General features: G+C 54.2%; 11 protein-coding genes across 11 annotated transcripts; 5 read left to right on the top strand and 6 right to left on the bottom strand.

Moving 5' to 3' along the window:
• Positions 1-248: 248 nt before the first annotated feature.
• BAUCODRAFT_330162 (uncharacterized protein) lies at positions 249-1,086 on the bottom strand. The gene has a single exon (XM_007683596.1). The coding sequence runs from the start codon at positions 1,058-1,060 to the stop codon at positions 278-280; it is 783 nt and encodes a 260-aa protein (XP_007681786.1). The 5' UTR covers positions 1,061-1,086; the 3' UTR covers positions 249-277.
• A 219-nt stretch (positions 1,087-1,305) lies between these two features.
• Positions 1,306-3,384, top strand: BAUCODRAFT_80631 (uncharacterized protein; the record flags this gene model as incomplete). The annotated part of the gene is made up of 2 exons (XM_007683354.1): positions 1,306-2,874; positions 2,962-3,384. 2 exons carry the CDS (start codon positions 1,306-1,308, stop codon positions 3,382-3,384), a joined length of 1,992 nt encoding a protein of 663 aa, XP_007681544.1.
• Positions 3,385-3,709: 325 nt separating this feature from the next.
• BAUCODRAFT_117991 (uncharacterized protein) lies at positions 3,710-4,647 on the bottom strand (the record flags this gene model as incomplete). Its single annotated transcript, XM_007683595.1, has 2 exons — positions 3,931-4,647; positions 3,710-3,900 (listed from the first exon to the last, which is right to left on the bottom strand). Exons 1-2 carry the CDS (start codon positions 4,535-4,537, stop codon positions 3,710-3,712), a joined length of 798 nt encoding a protein of 265 aa, XP_007681785.1. The 5' UTR covers positions 4,538-4,647.
• Positions 4,648-5,068: 421 nt separating this feature from the next.
• On the top strand, positions 5,069-6,243 carry BAUCODRAFT_127382 (uncharacterized protein; the record flags this gene model as incomplete). Its single annotated transcript, XM_007683594.1, has 4 exons — positions 5,069-5,129; positions 5,210-5,652; positions 5,717-5,961; positions 6,036-6,243. 4 exons carry the CDS (start codon positions 5,069-5,071, stop codon positions 6,241-6,243), a joined length of 957 nt encoding a protein of 318 aa, XP_007681784.1.
• A 223-nt stretch (positions 6,244-6,466) lies between these two features.
• On the top strand, positions 6,467-7,294 carry BAUCODRAFT_127381 (uncharacterized protein; the record flags this gene model as incomplete). The annotated part of the gene is made up of 1 exon (XM_007683593.1): positions 6,467-7,294. The coding sequence occupies one exon, from the start codon at positions 6,467-6,469 to the stop codon at positions 7,292-7,294; it is 828 nt and encodes a 275-aa protein (XP_007681783.1).
• A 931-nt stretch (positions 7,295-8,225) lies between these two features.
• On the top strand, positions 8,226-9,958 carry BAUCODRAFT_330006 (uncharacterized protein). The gene has a single exon (XM_007683592.1). The coding sequence runs from the start codon at positions 8,345-8,347 to the stop codon at positions 9,548-9,550; it is 1,206 nt and encodes a 401-aa protein (XP_007681782.1). The 5' UTR covers positions 8,226-8,344; the 3' UTR covers positions 9,551-9,958.
• Positions 9,959-10,000: 42 nt separating this feature from the next.
• On the bottom strand, positions 10,001-12,261 carry BAUCODRAFT_329808 (uncharacterized protein). The gene is made up of 2 exons (XM_007683591.1): positions 11,743-12,261; positions 10,001-11,688 (listed from the first exon to the last, which is right to left on the bottom strand). Exons 1-2 carry the CDS (start codon positions 12,031-12,033, stop codon positions 10,366-10,368), a joined length of 1,614 nt encoding a protein of 537 aa, XP_007681781.1. The 5' UTR covers positions 12,034-12,261; the 3' UTR covers positions 10,001-10,365.
• Positions 12,262-12,490: 229 nt separating this feature from the next.
• Positions 12,491-14,701, bottom strand: BAUCODRAFT_80378 (glycoside hydrolase family 47 protein; the record flags this gene model as incomplete). The annotated part of the gene is made up of 3 exons (XM_007683331.1): positions 12,491-12,916; positions 12,988-14,342; positions 14,407-14,701. The coding sequence occupies 3 exons, from the start codon at positions 14,699-14,701 to the stop codon at positions 12,491-12,493; spliced, it is 2,076 nt and encodes a 691-aa protein (XP_007681521.1).
• Positions 14,702-15,254: 553 nt separating this feature from the next.
• Positions 15,255-16,013, top strand: BAUCODRAFT_39664 (uncharacterized protein). The gene is made up of 3 exons (XM_007683245.1): positions 15,255-15,453; positions 15,511-15,654; positions 15,717-16,013. The coding sequence occupies exons 1-3, from the start codon at positions 15,418-15,420 to the stop codon at positions 15,798-15,800; spliced, it is 264 nt and encodes an 87-aa protein (XP_007681435.1). The 5' UTR covers positions 15,255-15,417; the 3' UTR covers positions 15,801-16,013.
• A 931-nt stretch (positions 16,014-16,944) lies between these two features.
• Positions 16,945-18,612, bottom strand: BAUCODRAFT_39662 (uncharacterized protein). Its single transcript, XM_007683244.1, has one exon. The coding sequence runs from the start codon at positions 18,469-18,471 to the stop codon at positions 17,170-17,172; it is 1,302 nt and encodes a 433-aa protein (XP_007681434.1). The 5' UTR covers positions 18,472-18,612; the 3' UTR covers positions 16,945-17,169.
• Positions 18,613-18,630: 18 nt separating this feature from the next.
• Positions 18,631-19,311, bottom strand: BAUCODRAFT_329773 (uncharacterized protein). Its single transcript, XM_007683590.1, has one exon. It carries the CDS (start codon positions 19,294-19,296, stop codon positions 18,790-18,792), a length of 507 nt encoding a protein of 168 aa, XP_007681780.1. The 5' UTR covers positions 19,297-19,311; the 3' UTR covers positions 18,631-18,789.
• Between the last annotated feature and the right edge of the window lie 67 nt (positions 19,312-19,378).

Raw genomic sequence — 19,378 nt, 5'->3', positions numbered from 1 at the left:
CTCTGCCTGATCAGCGAATGCTATAGCGACTGTTTCTCCGCCGTAGATGTGACGTATCCCGGAGATGCGACTTGGTGAGCGCAAGCGCGAGATTCGACTGACAGAAAGGAAGACTGCCCCTTCTAATCATAGAAGCCTTGTAAACCTCGTTGAAGGCTACCTCGAAGCAGCAACGCCGAAACACCTCGCTAAGACCAACCAACAAAGCCCATCCCTGTAATGCTCGCTCGCTTGCTCACTCGCATCATATGCATGCAATTACTTTTTTGGACTCCAACTAGAATCGCTCCTTCATCCTGTTCGCCACCACCCTCAAATTCCCATACACTTTCCCGGGCGGACTGCCCAAAATCAAACTCACGACCGCCTCCCGCGCAACATGTATCTGCTTAAACCCACCCAAAATGTGCACCTTCTGATCCGCCAACACAATCCTTGTCCGACTCGCATTTTCAATTGCAAACTTCGTCTTCCCATCCTTCCCCGCTATCCGCCCCACCGCTCTGCTCATATGCTCCCCACTCAAATTCTTGACATCCTTCACCTCGAAACTCTGAATGTAAAGATCATCCAACCTCAACAACGCTATAGCGTCATCAAGATCAAAGCCGAGACAAAAGGCTTGGATGAAATCTGCGCCCTTCTGGATTGCGCCTGGGTCGGTGGTGTGAGATGATGTGCGCAACTCGACGGCTTTCTTGGGGAGGTTCATGCGAACTTGGAGGTGCAGGTGTTCGACTAGTGGGGGGTAGATCTTGGGCCAGGAGGCTTTGAGGGGCGTCATGCGGTGGGGAGGGACGCGGATTTTGCGCTCTTCTACACGGACGGCGAGGCTTGAGGCTTTCTCCGGGGCGAAGAGGGGGGTGGAGGTACTGTTGTCTACGTCCATCGTTTCTGGGGCTTGTTGTTCGTCTTGTGCTGGGTCTTGTGGCGCGCCTTCGGTGGGTTGGTTTGTAGAGAGAATGATGTCGTCGTCAACGGCTGACTGTGGCGCACCGTGTATCGTCTCTTCCACCGCAAGCGGCTCAGGCGCTCTTTGTAGGGCTGTCGGTGCCGGCATGTTGACTCGTCGTAAGAATGTTGCTGGAAACGAACTTTGAGCCACAAATTCTTGAGTCACCTCGAAATCTTGGCGCATGCGGAGTTTGCGGGTGTACCGAAAACGGCTGGCTCGTGCGTCATTACTACATGTGCTTGTCTCGAAACCCTGAATCTTTTGCTATCGCTCATACCAGAGCTTCCTCCCATTCTCCAACACGGTAGAAGCGTACAAAGTCTGCTTTGTGAAGATGAGCATGTCCTAATATGAGTCGCCATGTTGCGAGGGTAGCTGGAGTAACGACGTCTACCATACTGAGAGCCCAGAGCGCCACCACGGCCTCACATCACGTACTTCAACCGGCACTATTCTCTTCCCCACGAGCGCATTTGTACTCGCAAACCAGGATCGCTCGCATTGCTACGAGCGGTCTACACCACCTTCGGAATGTTTCAATCAAGGAAATCGCTTGCGGGCGCTCGGCGATACCGACAGCGATAGCGAGCAGAAATGCGCTCCAGCCATATGCATTGCTCGTAGGACGAAGATCTGTGCTACATGACCAGCCACTATTATGGCGCATCGCTCCGCAGCATAGGTTCATAAGTGGATTCAAGAGCGACCTAGCAAAGCGGGCCCGGAGAGCAGGAAAAGCAGGCGCAGAGAGTAGTCAAGGCCGCAATCTCCTGGACCGGCTCCCACACATCCACCGCCCGACGAAAGAGGAGCTCTTAGCGGCAGCAACAGGCTTCTGGCACCGTCTACAGATCCGCTTCAAATGGTTCTCAATTCGCAGTGTACGACCCTTCAATAGTGATGAGATAGGCGCCTTTTTGTCCTGGATATTCTGGGGTCACGTCATTTGGATTGTCATCGGAACGACCACTTTCGTCTCGCTGGCGATATGGGCGATCAATACCGTGTTTGCGCAGGAAACGCTGGCAGGCTGGGTGGGTAACTACCTGACCCGCTCGTCCGGTTTGAAAATCGTCTTCGAGAGCGCTATCGTACCGACGTGGAGAGACGGCGTCATCACCTTTAGTAATGTGTTCGTCTCGAGACGGCCAAGTAATGACAGCAAAAAGCAACGATCTGTCAGCAAAGGCTCTTCCATCACAGCGGCGGCCGCCGCAGCTGAAGCTGCTCTTGCTGAGAAAGACCGGGAGCCGAGCAGTGACAGTGTGGATGATGGCAACTATACGCAATTCGATGTCACCATTGATACAGTTAACGTGACTTTGTCCTTCACAAAATGGTTCAACGGCAAAGGCTTGCTAAGTAATGTAGCCATCAAAGGCGTCCGCGGCGTCGTCGATCGTAGCCATGTGCGTCCGACTGGCGAAGTCCGCGAGCCGAAGAGTTACCGCCATACTCATAAAACGGGCGACTTCGAAATCGACAACTTCAAGATGGAGGATCTACTGCTTACCATCTATCAACCCCGGAACTTCCGACCGTTCACACTGAGCGTCTTCAACTGCGAACTTCCGCGGTTGAGGAAGCAGTGGTTGTTCTACGACTTTCTGTCCGCAAACAACATGAGTGGGTCTTTCGATGACTCGCTCTTCACCATTCATCCGAGACAGATCCATGGAGTCACCGGCGTCCCACTCATCGACGGCAAGGAGCAAAGCGACGCGGCGCAATTCAAGAAGCACAGCCGCCTCCGCATCGATGGGCTGAATGTCGATCACCTCAATCGAGGCGTCGAAGGACCTTTCTCGTGGATCTATGAGGGTAACGTCGATATCGTCGCGGACATTATGATTCCCAACGATGATGACGGCGGGATTGCGAAGGTAATGTCTGGCTTGTATGAGAGGATGGAGGCGACGGTTGCTGGTGCCGCTACTACACAGCAGAGCCAGACCCACACCTCTTCAAGAAGTCCGGATGATGTGATCCGACACGACCACCAAGAGGACGCCACACAAACCCAGCCATCCCCAACAGCGCCATCGCAAGATCCACAAGACGACCGCTTCCTAATCCTAGACCTAACCGTCCACCTCAACGACGTTCGCGCCTCCGTGCCGCTCTTCAACAACAACCTCTCCTACGTTAACAACGCCCTCGTCCGGCCTATAGTAGCCTACATCAACTCCCGCCACACCTTCATCCCCATCTCTTGCCGCATTGTCAAGCGTCAGTCGGAATTCGACGGGAGTTGGACGGTTCATGATAGTGGGTTGTTGCATGATCTGAGTAGGGAGACGTATGAGGCGTTTGTGAAGGATATTAAGGATCAGCGGCGGCAAAGGAGGAGGATTAAGAAGGTCGGGGTTTGGGGGTTGCAGATTGTGGCGCAGGCGCTGTTCTTGGGGTTGGCGGGGCAGCTGGCTTGAATTGGAGTTCGGAGAGCGTGATTGGAAGTGTTGGCGAAGGTGTATGGTTATGTGTGTGTATGAGTGGGGCGTGTGGTGGATAGTTAGCGAGGCGTACGGGCGGCGTTTGATTGAAACAGTTTGGTGGGCGTCATGGGACTTATGGCAAAGATTAAGCATACAGCTGTATTGTACGATGACGGTGTGGGAGCCAACGACGCCATGCCATGCTACCGCGTGACTCTCGACGCAGCGCGAGCCATCGCATGATGCCTGCTGCAATGCGGATTATCGTACAGAAAGCTCCATTCAACCTTACACTCTCCGCCGTAATATCGTTCTCCACTCAATCCTTCTTAAGCGGGAAATACACCTCCTCGATTCCCTCCTTCGTGATAAACATCATCTGCAGCCCATCACCGACTTCAATATGCCTCTCCACCGCACTCGTAAACGCATCCCGCACCAACTCCTCCACCTGCGGTCGCTCGAGCGGTTGGGGGACAAGCTGCTTCTTGTCGAACCCTGACACCGCCGCTCCATCCGTCCCCTCCGCCGTCGCCGAACCAGGTTCGTACTGGTTCTTGAGATTCACCTGGTTGTCGAGGAACGGCATGATCAAACTCGCCGCCGCGCCCGCCGCACGACAGTACTCCCGCTCGTAGCTCCCGACGGGATCGTACGAGTACAGCGCACCTTCCCCCGTCTCCTCATCAATCCCTCCCAATATCGCCTGGACGTAGTAAGGAAAGAAGCGCTTGTTGTACAAAATATGACTCAGCCTCTGCGCGCACGCCTTGACACTAATCTCACACCCATGCTGATACCGATACATCTTCACCACCGTATCGAGCCGTTCCTGCAGCGCCCGTCCATCCGCCGCAAACCCCACCACCGACAATACAATCTTACTCCCCTTGTGCGTCGGGCCTTGGCCGCCGATGGGGTAGAGTTTGGGCGCGTAGCGGGTGTTGATGTTGTAGCCGGAGGTGCTGCGGGTGTCGCCCGCGATGACGGTGAAGGTTTTGCCGCTGATGCCGAGGGTAGAGCCGCCGTTGTCGGTGTAGGGGTAGAAGGCGTGTTGGGTGGGCTCGCCGGAGTGGTTTTGCGGGGGTGCTTGTTGGAAGGCGAAGGGGGCGGTGGAGGAGAGGTGGTGGTGGGAGAGGGCGGCCATGGTGGCCTGTTTGGTATGGAGTTTGTTTGATGGAGTTTGGTGGTATAGATTGGTGGTTTGGGTCACGATCGTGATTGACTTCTGAGCGGGATTGCTGGATCGTTGTGGAGATGGGGGTATTATTGTATGTCTTGCTCTCCTGCTCTTGAGTTCGCGAGGCTTCAATCAAGTGACGACGCGAAGCTGGAAGCTCAAGTGTTCGCGCCTCAGGCCGACGGATTGGGCGAGCTTCATCAATATATTGATTGGCTCATTCAGCAAGTAGGCTAGTATGTGTTCGCCTAAGATCCACCATGACACTCTGGTATACCTTAGACTCATACATCATTGGGTCGTGAAGTCCTTCTACCATTGATGTTCGGTACACTTCTCTCTAACACCCAACACGGAGCAAATCAACCGAACCAGTTGCTTCATACCCCCCCTGTAGTCATTGATCCAATGCCTAGCTGCACCGGCAGCAGAACAGCTGTAAGGCTGAGATGTAGCCTGACGCCTCATCGGTAGGAGCTGATCGCATTGGTCCTTGCTATGTCTTGCACTGTGTTGAGCCAAAAGAGTGTTCATGGAATAACAGTGATTACGCCGGCTTGTCCAAGCTCACCTTTTGTGCCTCCCACTAGGATTTGATATCAGTCGACCTCGTTCCACTGCGACAATGCGGCTCATCAGTACGGGAGACGTTGCGCTTGAGCGAGTTCTTACCCGGCTCGGTGCCGCCATATGCTATTCTATCGCACACCTGGGGACCTGAGGAGGTCACCTTTCAAGAAATGCAGAAAGGATCAGATGAAGAACTATCACAAAAGGCAGGTTTCAGAAAGATTAAAGGCACATGTGAGCAGGCCATGCGAGACAAGATACCCTACGCTTGGGTCGACACTTGTTGCATTGACAAGACAAGTAGCGCGGAGCTACAGGAGGCCATCAATTCCATGTGGCGTTGGTATGAAGAAGCGATGGTATGCTATGCCTACCTTTCCGATGTCGATTGCGAGGTACATGAGGACTGCATCACGACCAGGGCACAAGGTGTAGGCAGCCGAGGGACGGAGGATGTTGGACGCAGGTTGCCCGAGAGCTTTTCGAAGTCTGCCTGGTTCACTCGAGGATGGGTGAGTACGTAGAAGCGTGCGCTCTTGCTGAAGGGCTGCTACGCGCGCTGACTAGCCCTGGCAGACGCTGCAGGAGCTTCTTGCCCCTATCAATGTTGATTTCTTCGACAGGACGTGGGCTCTCCTTGGAACGAAAAAGACACTCATTCCCGACCTGTGCCGCATTACGGGAGTCGATCTCCCGGCATTAGATGGGATTGTTGAGCTCAGCTCCTTCAGTATTGCAAAGCGGATGTCCTGGGCTGCCGAGCGTAAGACTACGCGCGGAGAGGACCGGGCGTACTCCTTACTGGGACTATTTGGTGTCAGGTAGGAAGCTTGTGATCAGGACTGCTACCATAGTTCGACCGGCTTGCTGACATGCTGAATTTTTGCGTTCCCAGCATGCCGATGCTGTACGGAGAAGGCGCTGAGCGTGCCTTTGTTCGCCTGCAGGAGGAGTTGATGAAATACGTCGTCGATCATTCCATCTTCGCTTGGTTCCCTCGAACGACCCGTGGCAGCAACCTGCTGGCCCACTCGCCTGCAGACTTTGCTGGGATGGGAGACATAGTACCGTGGGGAAACCCTGAACCTTATCAGATGAGTTAGCTCAGCCTTTCCGTTTGTTCTCTCGATGCGGTCAGTGACCTACTGACGGCTGCTCGTGCCAGCTAACCGCGGTCTCCACATCAAGCTGCCTCTCTCAGACTCTTGGAAGGCGGGAGGTGAACTTCGTTACCAAGGCGCACTCAATGCTCGCCATGACCACCATCTCTCGGGCACTCTGGCACTCGAACTCGTCGGACATGTTGACCGCCCAGGAATCTACCGTATGCACGAAGACCGAGTTGGTTGGGTGAACTCAAAATGGAATGAAAGAGACATGAAGGAAATCTACATTGAGCGTGTGGCCAAGGCTGCAGGTCCAGAAGAATGCTGGTTCCACATTGAACGTATTCGATTCGCGCCTCGCCTCCAATCTGTGCACCCGAACATTCATTGGAATGAAAAAACCAACTTCATCCGTTTACCCAAATCGGGTACACTCAAATTGACGCTTTGCTTCAGCATGGACTGGTACATTGCCACAAGACTGGCGTGCGTCGAGATTGGCTATGACTTACTCGCACGTCGTCATAACATACTTGGGCTCCGCGCTTATTTTACCGATACGCCGTATCCGACCGCGCAGTCCGGTCCGGTCGCTTACGACTATTGCAATCACTCAAGCGGAGATTGCGAGAATTGGGACCGGAAGCAACAATCCGGCTGCACGCAGACACCGACTGTTGCACAGTTCGGTCGAGCGTCAGATGGAGACATGATGCGAATCGAACTCAAGGAAGTCAAGATAATGGACAAATGGCTGGTTAAGGTGTTCGCTTCGACGAGGCTCATGATGAATAGGGCTGCCGGCAAGCAAGAAAACGGCTATGCCTCGAGGCAAGGGGTACGCAATATGTTCGGCAAAAGGACGTCCATGGTTGACCAGCGTCGTGCCGCAGAGGCGCCTGAGATCATCCTGGCATCGCCTCTCAGCAACCGCGCATGGTACCATACGCCGGGTGGACTGGCGGAAGTCAAGCTTAAAGGGCCCGTCACACCTAAAGGCTGGCCCGAATCGCTGGAATTCCCAGTCTTGGAGGTTGCGGACGCCTAGTGATATTCCTGCTGCACCTCATTAGCGCATTGTACACTTCGGCTTGCGTGCCGAGGTTCTTAGTCCTGCTCGGCGTAGGTGGAAGAGGGAGATACGGGCGCAAGCACAGTAAGCTGGCCCCAGTGAGGTTCGCAAGGCAGTCATGGTCATTGGTATATTGGAAGTTATTGGCTCAAGTCCTCGGCGCGCTAGCAAAAGTTCGCCGAAGACGCACCTCAAAGCTCGCTTTTCGCGCGCTGAACATTCATCTGTTTATGCACTTACATACCACGCCTCAACCACACTACTCTTACAGTCTACGCCTGCTTACGCTTCTCGGAGTCCTGTTAGTTTCGTACTCTCGCGATACCGTGTTCCGGCAGGACTACGTGGATCTACGCTTACATGAGCAACACCGCCGCCGCAACTCTGCCTGATCGCAGGCTGACAGCAAGCAACCTTCCACCCTAACGCATCCCTTTTACCCAATACTCACCAAGTACAACGCGTCAGCATTTAGATCAACTTACCTAGTTCTATACAGGCTCAGCCCTAGGCTTCTCATGGCTGGCCATCTAGGCTCACCCGGAAACAGTAAGACGGGTCACGACGCACCATGTGAGAACGCACAGACGCTAGACCCTCCGCAGACATCAGTACGCGGTCTATCAGCCTCCACGCCTCCCCAGCGCCAATTTGCTTGAGTCGACATAAGCAAAGTCTTACATACGCCTATTTCAAGCTGGGAACCATCACTCATCAGACTCCACCACCGCCCCGCATTTAAGCCACTCTCTGGCTGTAGCACCGGCTGCGGCGAGCTCCATCTCATACGAGCTTACCGGCGACATCTTGTTCCCACTTCTTCCGCCGTAGTCTTACAACCACGTGGACAGCCTTGGATTGTAGGCACCGTAGGGTGAAGTATATAAAAGCTGTCGTCCTCTCTAATATTGTCTTCCTCTCTCCATCACACAAAAACAACAATAAAACAAAAGTAACGCCCGTTTCCTAGCTTTTTCCTTTATTATTATCTCCTTGTAACATTCACTTGTTCAATTGGTACACATAATGCACGGCAAGCTTGCATCCACCGCCCTTCTGGGCTTTTCTGCCATCGCGGCCGCCGCTCCTTGGGGTAACTCCTGGTCCACCACAGTTTCCAGCTCGTACAGCACTGCATCAGTCGCTAGCAGCACCCACAGCAGCGTTTCGGCCAGTGGCACTGCAATTCCGCCGATCAATGACCTGGACAACATCAGCGCCGCTGACCTTGCCGCGATCGAGCAGGTCGCTGGAGGCACTCTCTCCAATGCCACTGGTGGCGCTAAGCCTTCCGGTAATTCCATCACCTCAGTGGCCTTCGTCGCCTTCAACGAGCTGTTCGAAGTCGCCTTCTTCACTGAGCTCGTCTACAACATCACCAACAACGTCCACGGTTTCGACCACATCCCCAACCGCGACAGCGTCCTCAACATCCTCAAGGTCCACCTCGCTGACGAAGAACTCCACGCCATCAACGCCATCAAGGCCGTCCAAGGCGTTGCCAACACCACCATCGCCCCTTGCCAGTACACCTTCCCGGTAACCACCTTCAACGACTCCATCGCCCTCGCCTCGAAGTTCACCGACGTTGTCCTCTCCACCCTGCCGGACATTCAGACCATCTTCGCTCAGAACAACGACGCCGGCCTCATCCGTGGTGTCGGTAGCGTCATCGGCCAAGAAGGCGAGCAAGATGGCTTCTACCGCGAGCTCCTCGGCAAGGTTCCGGCTCAGCTGCCCTTCCTGACCGCCGGCGCGCGCAACTTCGCCTTCAACGCCATCAACCAGAACTTCATCGTCCCCGGCTCTTCCTGCCCCGCCCGCGATACCCTTCTTGCGGGTCTCAACGGCGGCGAAGGCCTCAAGCTCTTCGACGTCCTTAACATCGAGACCTCCGCCTCCGAGTTCACCGACGAGACCGACATCGAGGCCACCTTCTCGGTCCTAACCTCCACTCAGCAGCCAGCAGCACAGAGCTTCGCCGTGCAATCCACGCCCTCGAACTGCCTGACCTACATCAACCAGCAGAACGTCCCGCTGCAGTTCCCCGTCACGCTTGAGCTCAGCGGCAAGAACGACGGTAAGATCGAGTTCACCGCGCCGTTCCCGGGCAAGACGCACTTCCTCAACGGCTTGACCATCGCTGTTGTTACGGATAGCTGCAACTTGACGGATGTGGATCAGATCTCGGAGCACACTGTTTTCGGCCCGGCGTTGATTGAGGTCAACTAAGCGGCTGCGGGGGAAGGCTACGGGAGTGATGGTTGTTCACGAGTGCTCGCACGATGAGCGGGCGGCTGGGACCTTACGGTTGTTAGAATGGTATTCGGGATGAGGAGACGCATAGCATGATCTGTGCTGTACATTCTGCGCTGCGTATTGGTGTTTGCTTACTTGCTTCCTGTACGCTCATTCAGCCCGTAATATACTTGCTTCTTGCAAGGTCTCCATATGACTATCCCTACGCGCTGTGCATCTTTCAGGAACAACGACGTTATGCAGGCTTCTATGATTGAATATGGAGCGTGCCTCTCAAAGAACTTCAACATGATCTGTTGAGCTTGGCTTCATAGGCGTGGACTTTGCCAATATTTATCAATCACTCTGCCGCCAGTCCCCCAGACAATCTAGGACATCGTCCAAACCCGGTCACTCCAAACAGCTTCATAGGTGCTCGACTTCCGTGATAAAACGCTGGGAGAAGTGTGCAGGAATATTGACTGCAGCTTTGCTATGTTTGTGCTACAAACGGGACAATTTCGAGAACTTCGCAGTGCCTTTGTCTCACGGCGCATTATATCACCATTAACCTACTAAGCTACACTCCAGTGCTTACGTACCCTCAAACCGCAACGTACTCAGGTCAGTACATTAATGATCGCTTGCACCCTGCAAGGTCTGTTGATGTCAGACGCCATTCCCATGTCTTCGCACCAGCCCGGGTCTTTCTCCGCCCTGTCACTTCGCATCCGTCACAAGATGCCTCTTTGTATTCGAGTTCTCTCGCCACGATGGCTGTCCGGACGGTGAAACCCTCTCAAGTCTTGCTAGATTTCAAGAGCCTGCATCCACTGCACCGTTGCCTCTTCCATGCTAACCGCAGGAAGACCAGCAGCCTGCCACTGCGCCTGATGAGTCCGTGGCAACATGCTTTTCGGAAAGCGCATCTCGGTGTAGTAGGCCAGGCCATCATCGTGGCGCGCGCAAGTTTGCATGTGCCGGCAATTACACGCAAAATAATTTTCGACATCGGCATCCTCACACTCGGCGTTGCACTCGAGTATAGACATTTGGTCGTAATCGGCGTGGTATATCACCGTAGCCGCGGCGCGAAGCAAGGCACGTAGCTCATAGGCGATCACCGCGGCAGGATGATGTCCGTCATTGTTGTCCTTGTCGAGATTGAAGATCTTAGCATACTTTGCTGCGAGCCGGTGACCGATGCGCTCGAGATCGATCTTTGGGGCATCCTTTGTAAGCTTACGGTCAAGATCTGGCTGTGAGTCGTCTTTCGCATGCTCACGCTCGTCCTTTGTCGCCTCGAGTATGTTTTCGCAAGCCTTTCGCAAAGAGCCAGCTTCGACGTCTCCGTTGTGTGGCGTCGTCTTTGCGTACTTGATGTTAGACCAGTGCGCCTCACCTACAAGCTGCTGATCTAGAAACTCGCGAAAGATGGAGCGGGCCAGATATTGACACTTCTCACGAACGGTCTTCTTCCCGAATGTTGATTCAAGCCAGGTGGTCTTCACGGCGCTTGATTGCTTCCTCCATGAGCGGTCAGCGTGGGCTTGGTACTCGGTCAAGCCAAGTGAGCGCAATCCGTTGTTGATGTGTGAGACTCGCTTGTCATGGAACTCCTTAGCCTGATACATGGCGATGCAGGCTTCCAGCTGCGTAAGCACCGTGCTCAAGACAACGATCTGCAGCGGCATGCCACTGCCTATGATGTGCCGCAAGGCATCCGTAAAGAATGCTGGCGAGCGCAACTTCTTGCCCAGCGCTAAGAATAGCAGCGGGAAGCGAGCGACAGACTTCCATACTTCTGGCAAACCGAGCATGGCGACCAGGACCTTCTCCGCAACGGCGGGCAACAGATCATAGAACTCCGCAAGCGCAACAGCATCGGTAAGTTGCAGAAGACCTTCCTGGATGTCTGACGCAGTCTGGACGCCTTGCTCGTAGAGGAGGGCGAAGAGCAGCTTATCGGCCTCGATAGTGCTTTGGCGCACAACATTTACACTTGCGTAACTACCAACTTCACACGGGTTGCCTTCGTGCCATCCGCGCCTCGGGTAGCCTGAAGCAAGTCCGGAGAGATGGAATGGTCGGATCCCGGCGCCACCGTCGAACGGCCTTGTCGCAGAGGCGGACTCGCTAACGTCAGTTCCCGATGTCTTGCTCGAGTTTTAACGAACAATACTTACAGCGTCTGTGATGCTGAAAGCTTCCACGTCCTCATCGTACTGCATGCTGTAGCGGTACAACATCTTCTCCTCTCCAGTGACCGGATCTTTGACCTTGTTGTTCCCGTTCGAAGTCCAGACATTGCTGAACCGGGCCTTGAAGCGTGGCGAGCTTGCAGCAAGCACGCCGCTGTGGAGGACGAGTACGGTTCTGTTGGAGAGCTCGACCACAACGTTGCCGGACTCGAAGCGGAGATCATCATTCTGCCGCTCGAGGGTGATATTCGAAAGGACGTCTGTGAAGCCGTCCATCTTGCCCAGGTGATTCGGCGGTGCTCGTAGACAGGCGACAGGCTTACTTCGAGCCAGACGCTGGGCCCACACGATGCTAGTTGAGTGCTGCTGTGGTTAGCTATCGTGCTTGGTCGACAATGTTTTGTCGTCTCTCCTCCGATCATGAAGCGAACCGTGCAAAAGAAGTGTCAGCGATTTGGAAAAAGATTTTATATACTGTGCATCTCTGTAAGCTGTCACGAGCTTCAGGTGAAGCTGTGAAAGTATAGCGTTAGTGACTCGCGGCGACTCATGTCATTCACCACCCTCGCACAGAAGCCTTGGTACCATTCTAACCACATTGGTCCGGTGCAGGTGCATGGTGTGCGCTTCCGGAGCCGTGTTGACTGCTTATGAGAAGTTCAAGAGCGTTTGCTGCGTCGAAAGACGTCAGGTTGAAGACAAAGACTTTCTGTACAAAGCGAACCTATTCGTGTCAGCTACCACCAACCATACCAGCAACCTCCCCAGCCACACTGCCAGCACCAAGCACAGCAGCGGCAGCATCAGCGACAGCAGGAATACTCGTCTCTTGCGTCACAGCTTGCGCCGCCGTCTTCAAAGCCGATGCAACAGTTTCGACAATGGCGCTCGTCTGCTCCGCAAGCACCGTCTGTATGTGCATATCTGCAGCACTCTCCGTTGCAGCCCGTACTCCTTGCAGAGAGGTCGACGACGACACTGACGCCGTCTGAATGACCTTGCCTTCTTTGTCTCTGGGCTTGCGTTGCCAACCAGTCTTGAACAGTTTGCCCATCGGGAATCTCGGAAATGGGTGGGCTTCGGTGTTGAACACCACATCCGTGAGCGGGAGCATCTGCGGTGACGAGAACAGCAGGTAGAAGTATTTGAGCGTTTCGGCCTATCACGAAGCTGTTAGCATCCCGGTTGCCGCCTCTGCCACGATGACAAGAGGAGTCCTGGCACACATACCAGCCAGAAACTTTCCATGTTGTCCCTTAGAGGCGGTGGCAAAGCCATCACGCTGTCGATACTCGAATACCCCGTCCCATCCGGCGTGATCGTATACTTCGCAAAGCTCTCGAACATCCTCCATCCCCACTCGCGGTACTTCTCGTCGCCAGTGATGCGCCACATGTAAAACAGACTCTCCACCGTCTCTGGTCGTTGGAGGTTGTGTTGATCCGAAGTATGGATCACATAATCTTCAGTACCTACGCGCTTTGAATCGTCCATTGAAGAATCCAGACTTGCAGGGCCCTTGGGTCGATTGTCCGTGGTGAATTCCTCGTACATCAGTGGCGGGTCATGGATGTTAAAGTATGTGATCTCGCCCGCAAGACCGGTGGGTGTAACGGTGTACATACCCCAGCAGGTCTTCATCAGCTCCTCCGCAAGCCGGATGTCCTCTTCTTGCTCCTTAGTCCAAGTCACCAGCTCTCGCGCATCATCAAGTTGCATACCACCCGTTGTAGCAAGCGCAATGGTGCCAGGCATGAAGCACACCAAGTGATCCATCTTCGGCTCAATATTGCCGTCCAGGCCATTCGGTCGCTCGGCTAAGACAGTGAAGTTCGAAGGACTACTGTAAGTGAGTAGATGCTTCTTGATGCCCGCTAAGCTCTCATTCCACATGGCTTGATATACTGGTTCCTGCAGATCTGTCTGCAGATACTGCTTGATAAGATACTCATAGTAACTATCCCCGCGACTTCCTAAGCGGATGTTGTTCCCACGGAAAGTGCCTTGGTCTGCGTATATGAAGATCGGAAGCAGACCATCAGGCATGTTATTGGCGTCGACGACGTCCATCACATGCTCTGCCTTTTCCCAGTAGTGTATTTCGCCTGTCAGCTTAGCGAGGTATTTCAGCTCGAGCTGCACACTGGTCGCTTCAGCGGTGGAAGAAGCACCAGCATCGGCGTGAGAGGGTATACCTTGCATTGTGTGTAGGTTCACGCTCGCAAGAGGCACACCAGAAGCGGTCTCGAAAGCACCTAGAAGGCGGTCGGCCAGATCCGTCGCCTTCTCAATGTACATATCCGGGCTGAGATCATCCGTGACCGGAGCATAAACGTCTGGGAAGCTCGTACTGAGGTAGTGCGCAGAGAGCAGGCCACCCATCATGCGGATGGTGGTCTCAAAAGTGTTGACATCGTGATCCTGGTCGTAAGTGAGGTTATGATGAATCCATTGTCGAGCATGTTCCAGCTCCGTGGTCAGATTCATCAACATCATGGTGTCCAGAGCGTCGATAATGATCCAGCCTAGGCCGTTCTGTGTCATCTTCCTGCCGTTTTTCGCTAGCGGATGATATTCATCGTCGCCTATACAATACTTTAGCAGGTTGAAAGGTGCAAGACAAAACAGGGAGCCATACTCGGCACATACCCCAGGCATGCTTCTCGTAGCCCTCAAACGACACCTTGAAAGCTTCTTTCACCTTCTCCGCTCTGGCGTCCCAGTCTACTGTGCTTGTTTCACCGAGCCAATTCCACGACCCTTTGCCCTTTGAACTGCCCGAAGACTTCGGCTTGTGTGTCGCGAAGGACAGGGGTGAGAGTAAACCAAACCACCACGACAAGCCTGCAAGCATTACCAATACTAACGCGACAACCCTTCGCTGTAAGAACCATGGCCCTTTTCGCCGTCCAGCTGGATATTGGAATGGCTTGTCTTTGTACATTGGCAGCGAGTTCTTGCGATCGCCATTGAGCATACCACTAATCTTCTCACCGACGCTACGATCGGGCGGACCGTTCGTGGAAAAGCGAGAGTGACCTGAACTCTGCCATTGCTCCGTATGCCGTTGTGTCGGCCCAGTCCGGGAAGTGAATGCCATGGGTTAACGGTGTTCGCAGCTGTTCGCTCCTCCGACACGCTGCTCGTTTTGATTATGTGTGGGTGTGCTTCCAAACCCGACTCCGCTGGTGATCCTTGTTGCGGATGAATATTCTTGGTGCCGGCACGTTTCTCCGGACGTTGAGAGGGTCGCGATTGTTCATAGCATGTCGTCAAACGTCCATGCTACTCTCCCTCGTCTGAAAGCATTGATTTAACGCTTCTCGCTAAGACTCAATCGTTACCTCACGACGCCATCTGTCAACTTTAGGAGATGGAGCGAGCATACCTCCCAAGCCACAGCACATGGCACCTGCAGCGGATCGTCCCATTAGCGTACCGATTGCGCCACTGACGAGCTACGTCGATGAGCACATGCACTGTCATATAGCGGGAAGGCAGCGTTGGAGGGGCAAGGTGTTATATAGATTAATCCTTAACATCTCCTATCGCTCAAGCTCCAAGGCACCTTCCTCTCAGTACCTTTGTCCGTACGATCTTGGACTGTTGCCAGTCATTGAACCAGCGGCACCATAGTAGCATCGTGTTACCGACGCCACCATGCCTACTCCCATCGATCGAGCAATGCAGTCTCGTGTACGCCATGAGTTCCATTGGCCTTCCCTAAAAGCATACATACTGATTGGTTCGAAGAACCTCTTGCTTGGCTTCGCAGCTATAGTGACACTCGTCGCTGCGTGGTCGATCTGGGGCCAGAATATGTTCCCCCAGCAGGTAGACCCTAAAGGCGAGCCCGAGAATTGGAGCAAAGATGAAATGAAGCGATGGCTTAACGCTGTAAGTCTGGTCAATCCCCGAATTTGCCCGATCAAGACCGAGAAGCTGACGCTCCGACTCAGCGAGGCCTCATGGCAGGCTCAGCCGCCACGAGAGAGGAGTTACTTGCTAGAGTGATGGCCCAGATGCGCGCACCGAGCGTGTGATTCTCCGCGACTGCGCGGGATGGACGTGCTGGTTTCCTCGATCTACTCTTGGTGTTAGGCATAACCCTAATGATAGCCACTCGCTTCGACTGCGTTTGTTATCTACGTCCAATTTCTGAGTAACATCTCCACACACATACAGGTGTCATTCAAGGGTCTCTGCTTGGTCTGAACCAGCGCCTATCGGACTCTCCGTCAATCACGTTCACCATCCGCCCTGCTCCCGTTTCATGGCGTCTCTGCATATACTAGAGCCTCCTCCTCCGCCAGCATCCGCTCAAGCTCATTGAGCTCCTCGTCTTCCGCACGTAGCTGCGCCTTTAAAAGCTTCGGTGTCTTGGAGTAGCGCCGCATGGCGTTTCTTCTGCTCCAGAAAGCTTCGCCAGCGACGCTCCTTGAGCGCTTCCGATCCCGTTCGCCGCAGCTGCTTCTTAGCGGCGAGCTCCTTCCGAAGCTGGGCTGCTTCGGCAACCAGGTGGTCCATGCGGGTCTTCTCGACAGATCCGAATTTCACTGTGACAGGTAGCGTGTTTTTCGTGGGACCTTGCGAATGCCGGATAGTCGCTAAGCGCTAGTGTCAATTAAGGTCTTGAAGCATGTGCTTACAGCCATTCTCATTGACTCATGCACGTTTGCAGCGTCTGTTTTCGCGCTTGACAGGTTGGGGACCTCTTCGTTACGCTCCTTTCGCACATCAGCAGTGGTTATAACGTTATTCGCGGAGCGCTTGCCGGATCAGTTGACTTGTATCGAGTCTTGATATCGGGTGATCCCAGATCATCTACGAGTACTGCTTTGCGCTTCCGAATCTCGCCGCCTGCAACAATGCATTCGGACCACTCTTTGGCTCGCTTTGTTGGCAAGCTCGTCTTCTTCTTCTTCGATACCTGGTCTTTACACAGCAGGGTCTCAATATCATCCGCAGAGTCCTTGGGGTACCAGTGGTCCGAATGAAGCTCTGCAACTTGCAAGGTCAAATGCAGAAAACCTTCCGTCTCAAATCGAATGTCATAGTCGTAGACTTCCTCAAGTAGCAGCAAAAGTTCGAGCCAGCCGATGCCTTCTTGCGGGATATGCGCGCGTATGTCCTCCGGTGTTGCGTCCAGGGCTGGAAGTTTACCATGTCTGGAGGCACACCACGAGTGGCTGCTTTCTGTACAGGAGACGGGCTCGCATGTGGGACCACCGGCGCATGCTCTCTGTTGGAGTTGCTCGCCATTATGCAGCAAAGTGGTACATATTGCGCGGCGTTTGAGTCAGATGAAATCAGATGCTGTGACCTCAAGCTTCAGGTAGGCTAGTGGCCTCACCCGCCCCCTTCTTTTCCTCATTCAAGCGTTGAAACGTCGCACCTTCTGCATTACTCTAGCTATGCCGCATCCAGCTCACACTCAATCAGCGCTCTCGCAGCCTTTGCCTCATCCATCGCCGCCTTCTCCTCCGCTGTCAGCTGCTCAAGGTGGGCTAAGTCCTCCGACTCCTCGTCCAGCTGCGCTTGCAGCATGGCAATCTCCCGCAGCTCTGCTTCTTCCCGCAGACGCTCCTCCTCCGCACGAAGACGGCGCTGCTCCTCAAGCGCCGTCTGCTGCTCCAGCTTACGCTTGCGCTGAGCGGCAAGCTCCTCGCGCAGCTTAGTCTTCTGGCTGGCAAGCTCTTCGAAGCGGGCCTTCTTCGACGGGGTCGAATCGCACGTCACGCTTGCGGAACGTTTCGCGGCGCGGAGTGGCTGAGGCGTGAATTTCTTTGACGGATCGTCTGTCGCTGTGTTTATGCCGGGATTTGTGACTTGTGCCTCGAGACCTTTGCAGGTCACGCTGCATGCTTTGGCGCCACGATCATCGAGTGCGCTCAGAGTATCATCATCAAACAATTTCTCCGACTCGATCGCAGCTCCGTTAACGGACTCGACGGCGATCTCTACACTTGATGAAGCTTTCTGTGCGGGTCCAATCGTGGCCATGTGCGTCTGTTCCTCGGTCACTTCAGACTTTGCCGGTATCTCGTTGCTGAACTGGGATTGCTTCTGAATCTGGACTTCGGGTATGTCCGGCCCAAACGGGTTCCTCACATAGTACTTGCCATTCCTGAGTATCGCGATCTGTCCGACAAGGGCTGCAAAACGCGTACTGGTCTGGCTTGCGGCTGGCAGTTCCTGCTCGCTGAAGCTTGCCCGCAGGTCGGACAGGGTGGTGCCATTTGGCGGAATGTGAGCCCTGATATCGCAGAACTTAAGATATGAGTCGACTGCAGTAGATTCAGTAGATGGCTTTGGTGACTCGGTGCCGTGATGGTCATGTCCCGCCGAAGGTTTGGTGGGTGGCTGCGCCGAATCCTCTCTGTTGGTTTCATGTTGCGAGTGGGCTTTGTTTTGTGATCCACATGCACTCCTCTGTGCAGCGTACTTGAGATGGTACTTGCCGTCTTTGCAGAAGGCGACTTGCTTGACAAGGCGCACAAACTGCTCGGCGGCCTTGCTGTTGCTGGGGAGCCTTGCCTCGTCGAAATATGCACGGAGATCGAAAAGTGATATGCCATCTTCCGGTATGTGCTGTTTGATGTCGAAGACAGTGACGGTGCAATCCATGTTAGCGAGATCGCTAGATGAAGACGCAGGTTTAAAGGTGCGGAAGTCTGGCGTCTCCAGCCGCTTGTGCAGTCGATCGAAGGACATCGTGCATTGCGCAGAGTCAAACTGCTCTAAACCTTGTTAGACGTGGAAGCAGTGCTTGTTCACGCATAAAGCGCACGCGTACCCCCTCTACCCAGGTCGTGCCTTCCCAAAGCGACACCAGACTGGGTTCGTACTTGCCTGCACTTTACCGCGCCACATTATGCACACACAAGGGTCCAATTAGAACATTACATGTAGTGTGCATGTTGAACGGTGGGCTTGGGAGCAGTAGCGTGTGGCACAGTAATCATGATATTCCGGTGTTTGCACGGCTCTTTAGCTGCGACTTTGTAAACCGTCGCTTCAATCTGATCAGTTCTACACGACAAACCTGAACGTCTGACTCTGTATCAGCCACGGCCTCCCATGCCCACCTTTCCCCGCCGCTCTGCTCAACTCAGCATTAGGCACAAGCACAAAGCTGTCACTGAACCCTCTCAACGGCCCCTCTCTCCTCTCCCCGAGCCGCACACTCCCACTCACTTGCACAATCAAACTCATATTATGCTCCGCATCCTTCTTCGACCTGCCCGCGCCCGGCATCATAGTGGGGTTCATAACATGCACGTTCACGCTCTGCGCCTCAAAGTGAGTCCACGGCATTTGTTTCTCCCATCGCTCCTGAAAAGCAGCAGAGTCCGCGAGCAGTTCGCCGTTGTAAGAGATACTAGGGAGACCGCGGCCGTTGTCCTGGACGATGGTGGGCACGTAGTACGTTTTGATTGAGCTCCGCGAGCCGTCGAGCGCGGAGTAGTAGAGGTCTACGAAGCGCTCGGCTGCATCTGTGGAGACACGAGCGTAGTCTGTCTCTGTTAGCGTCGCCATGACCCAAGCTGTCAGATGGGAAGTTAAGGCAGAGACGCTGAGTGAAATGGTTGGAAGTGTCGCTTGCTGAACGCTCGGACCA

This window comes from Baudoinia panamericana (assembly GCF_000338955.1).
Source record: "Baudoinia panamericana UAMH 10762 unplaced genomic scaffold BAUCOscaffold_15, whole genome shotgun sequence".
In the NCBI taxonomy this organism is placed as follows: Eukaryota; Fungi; Ascomycota; class Dothideomycetes; order Mycosphaerellales; family Teratosphaeriaceae; genus Baudoinia; species Baudoinia panamericana.
Note: the sequence above shows the minus strand (reverse complement) of the source record. Positions and strands in the feature narration are given on the sequence as shown.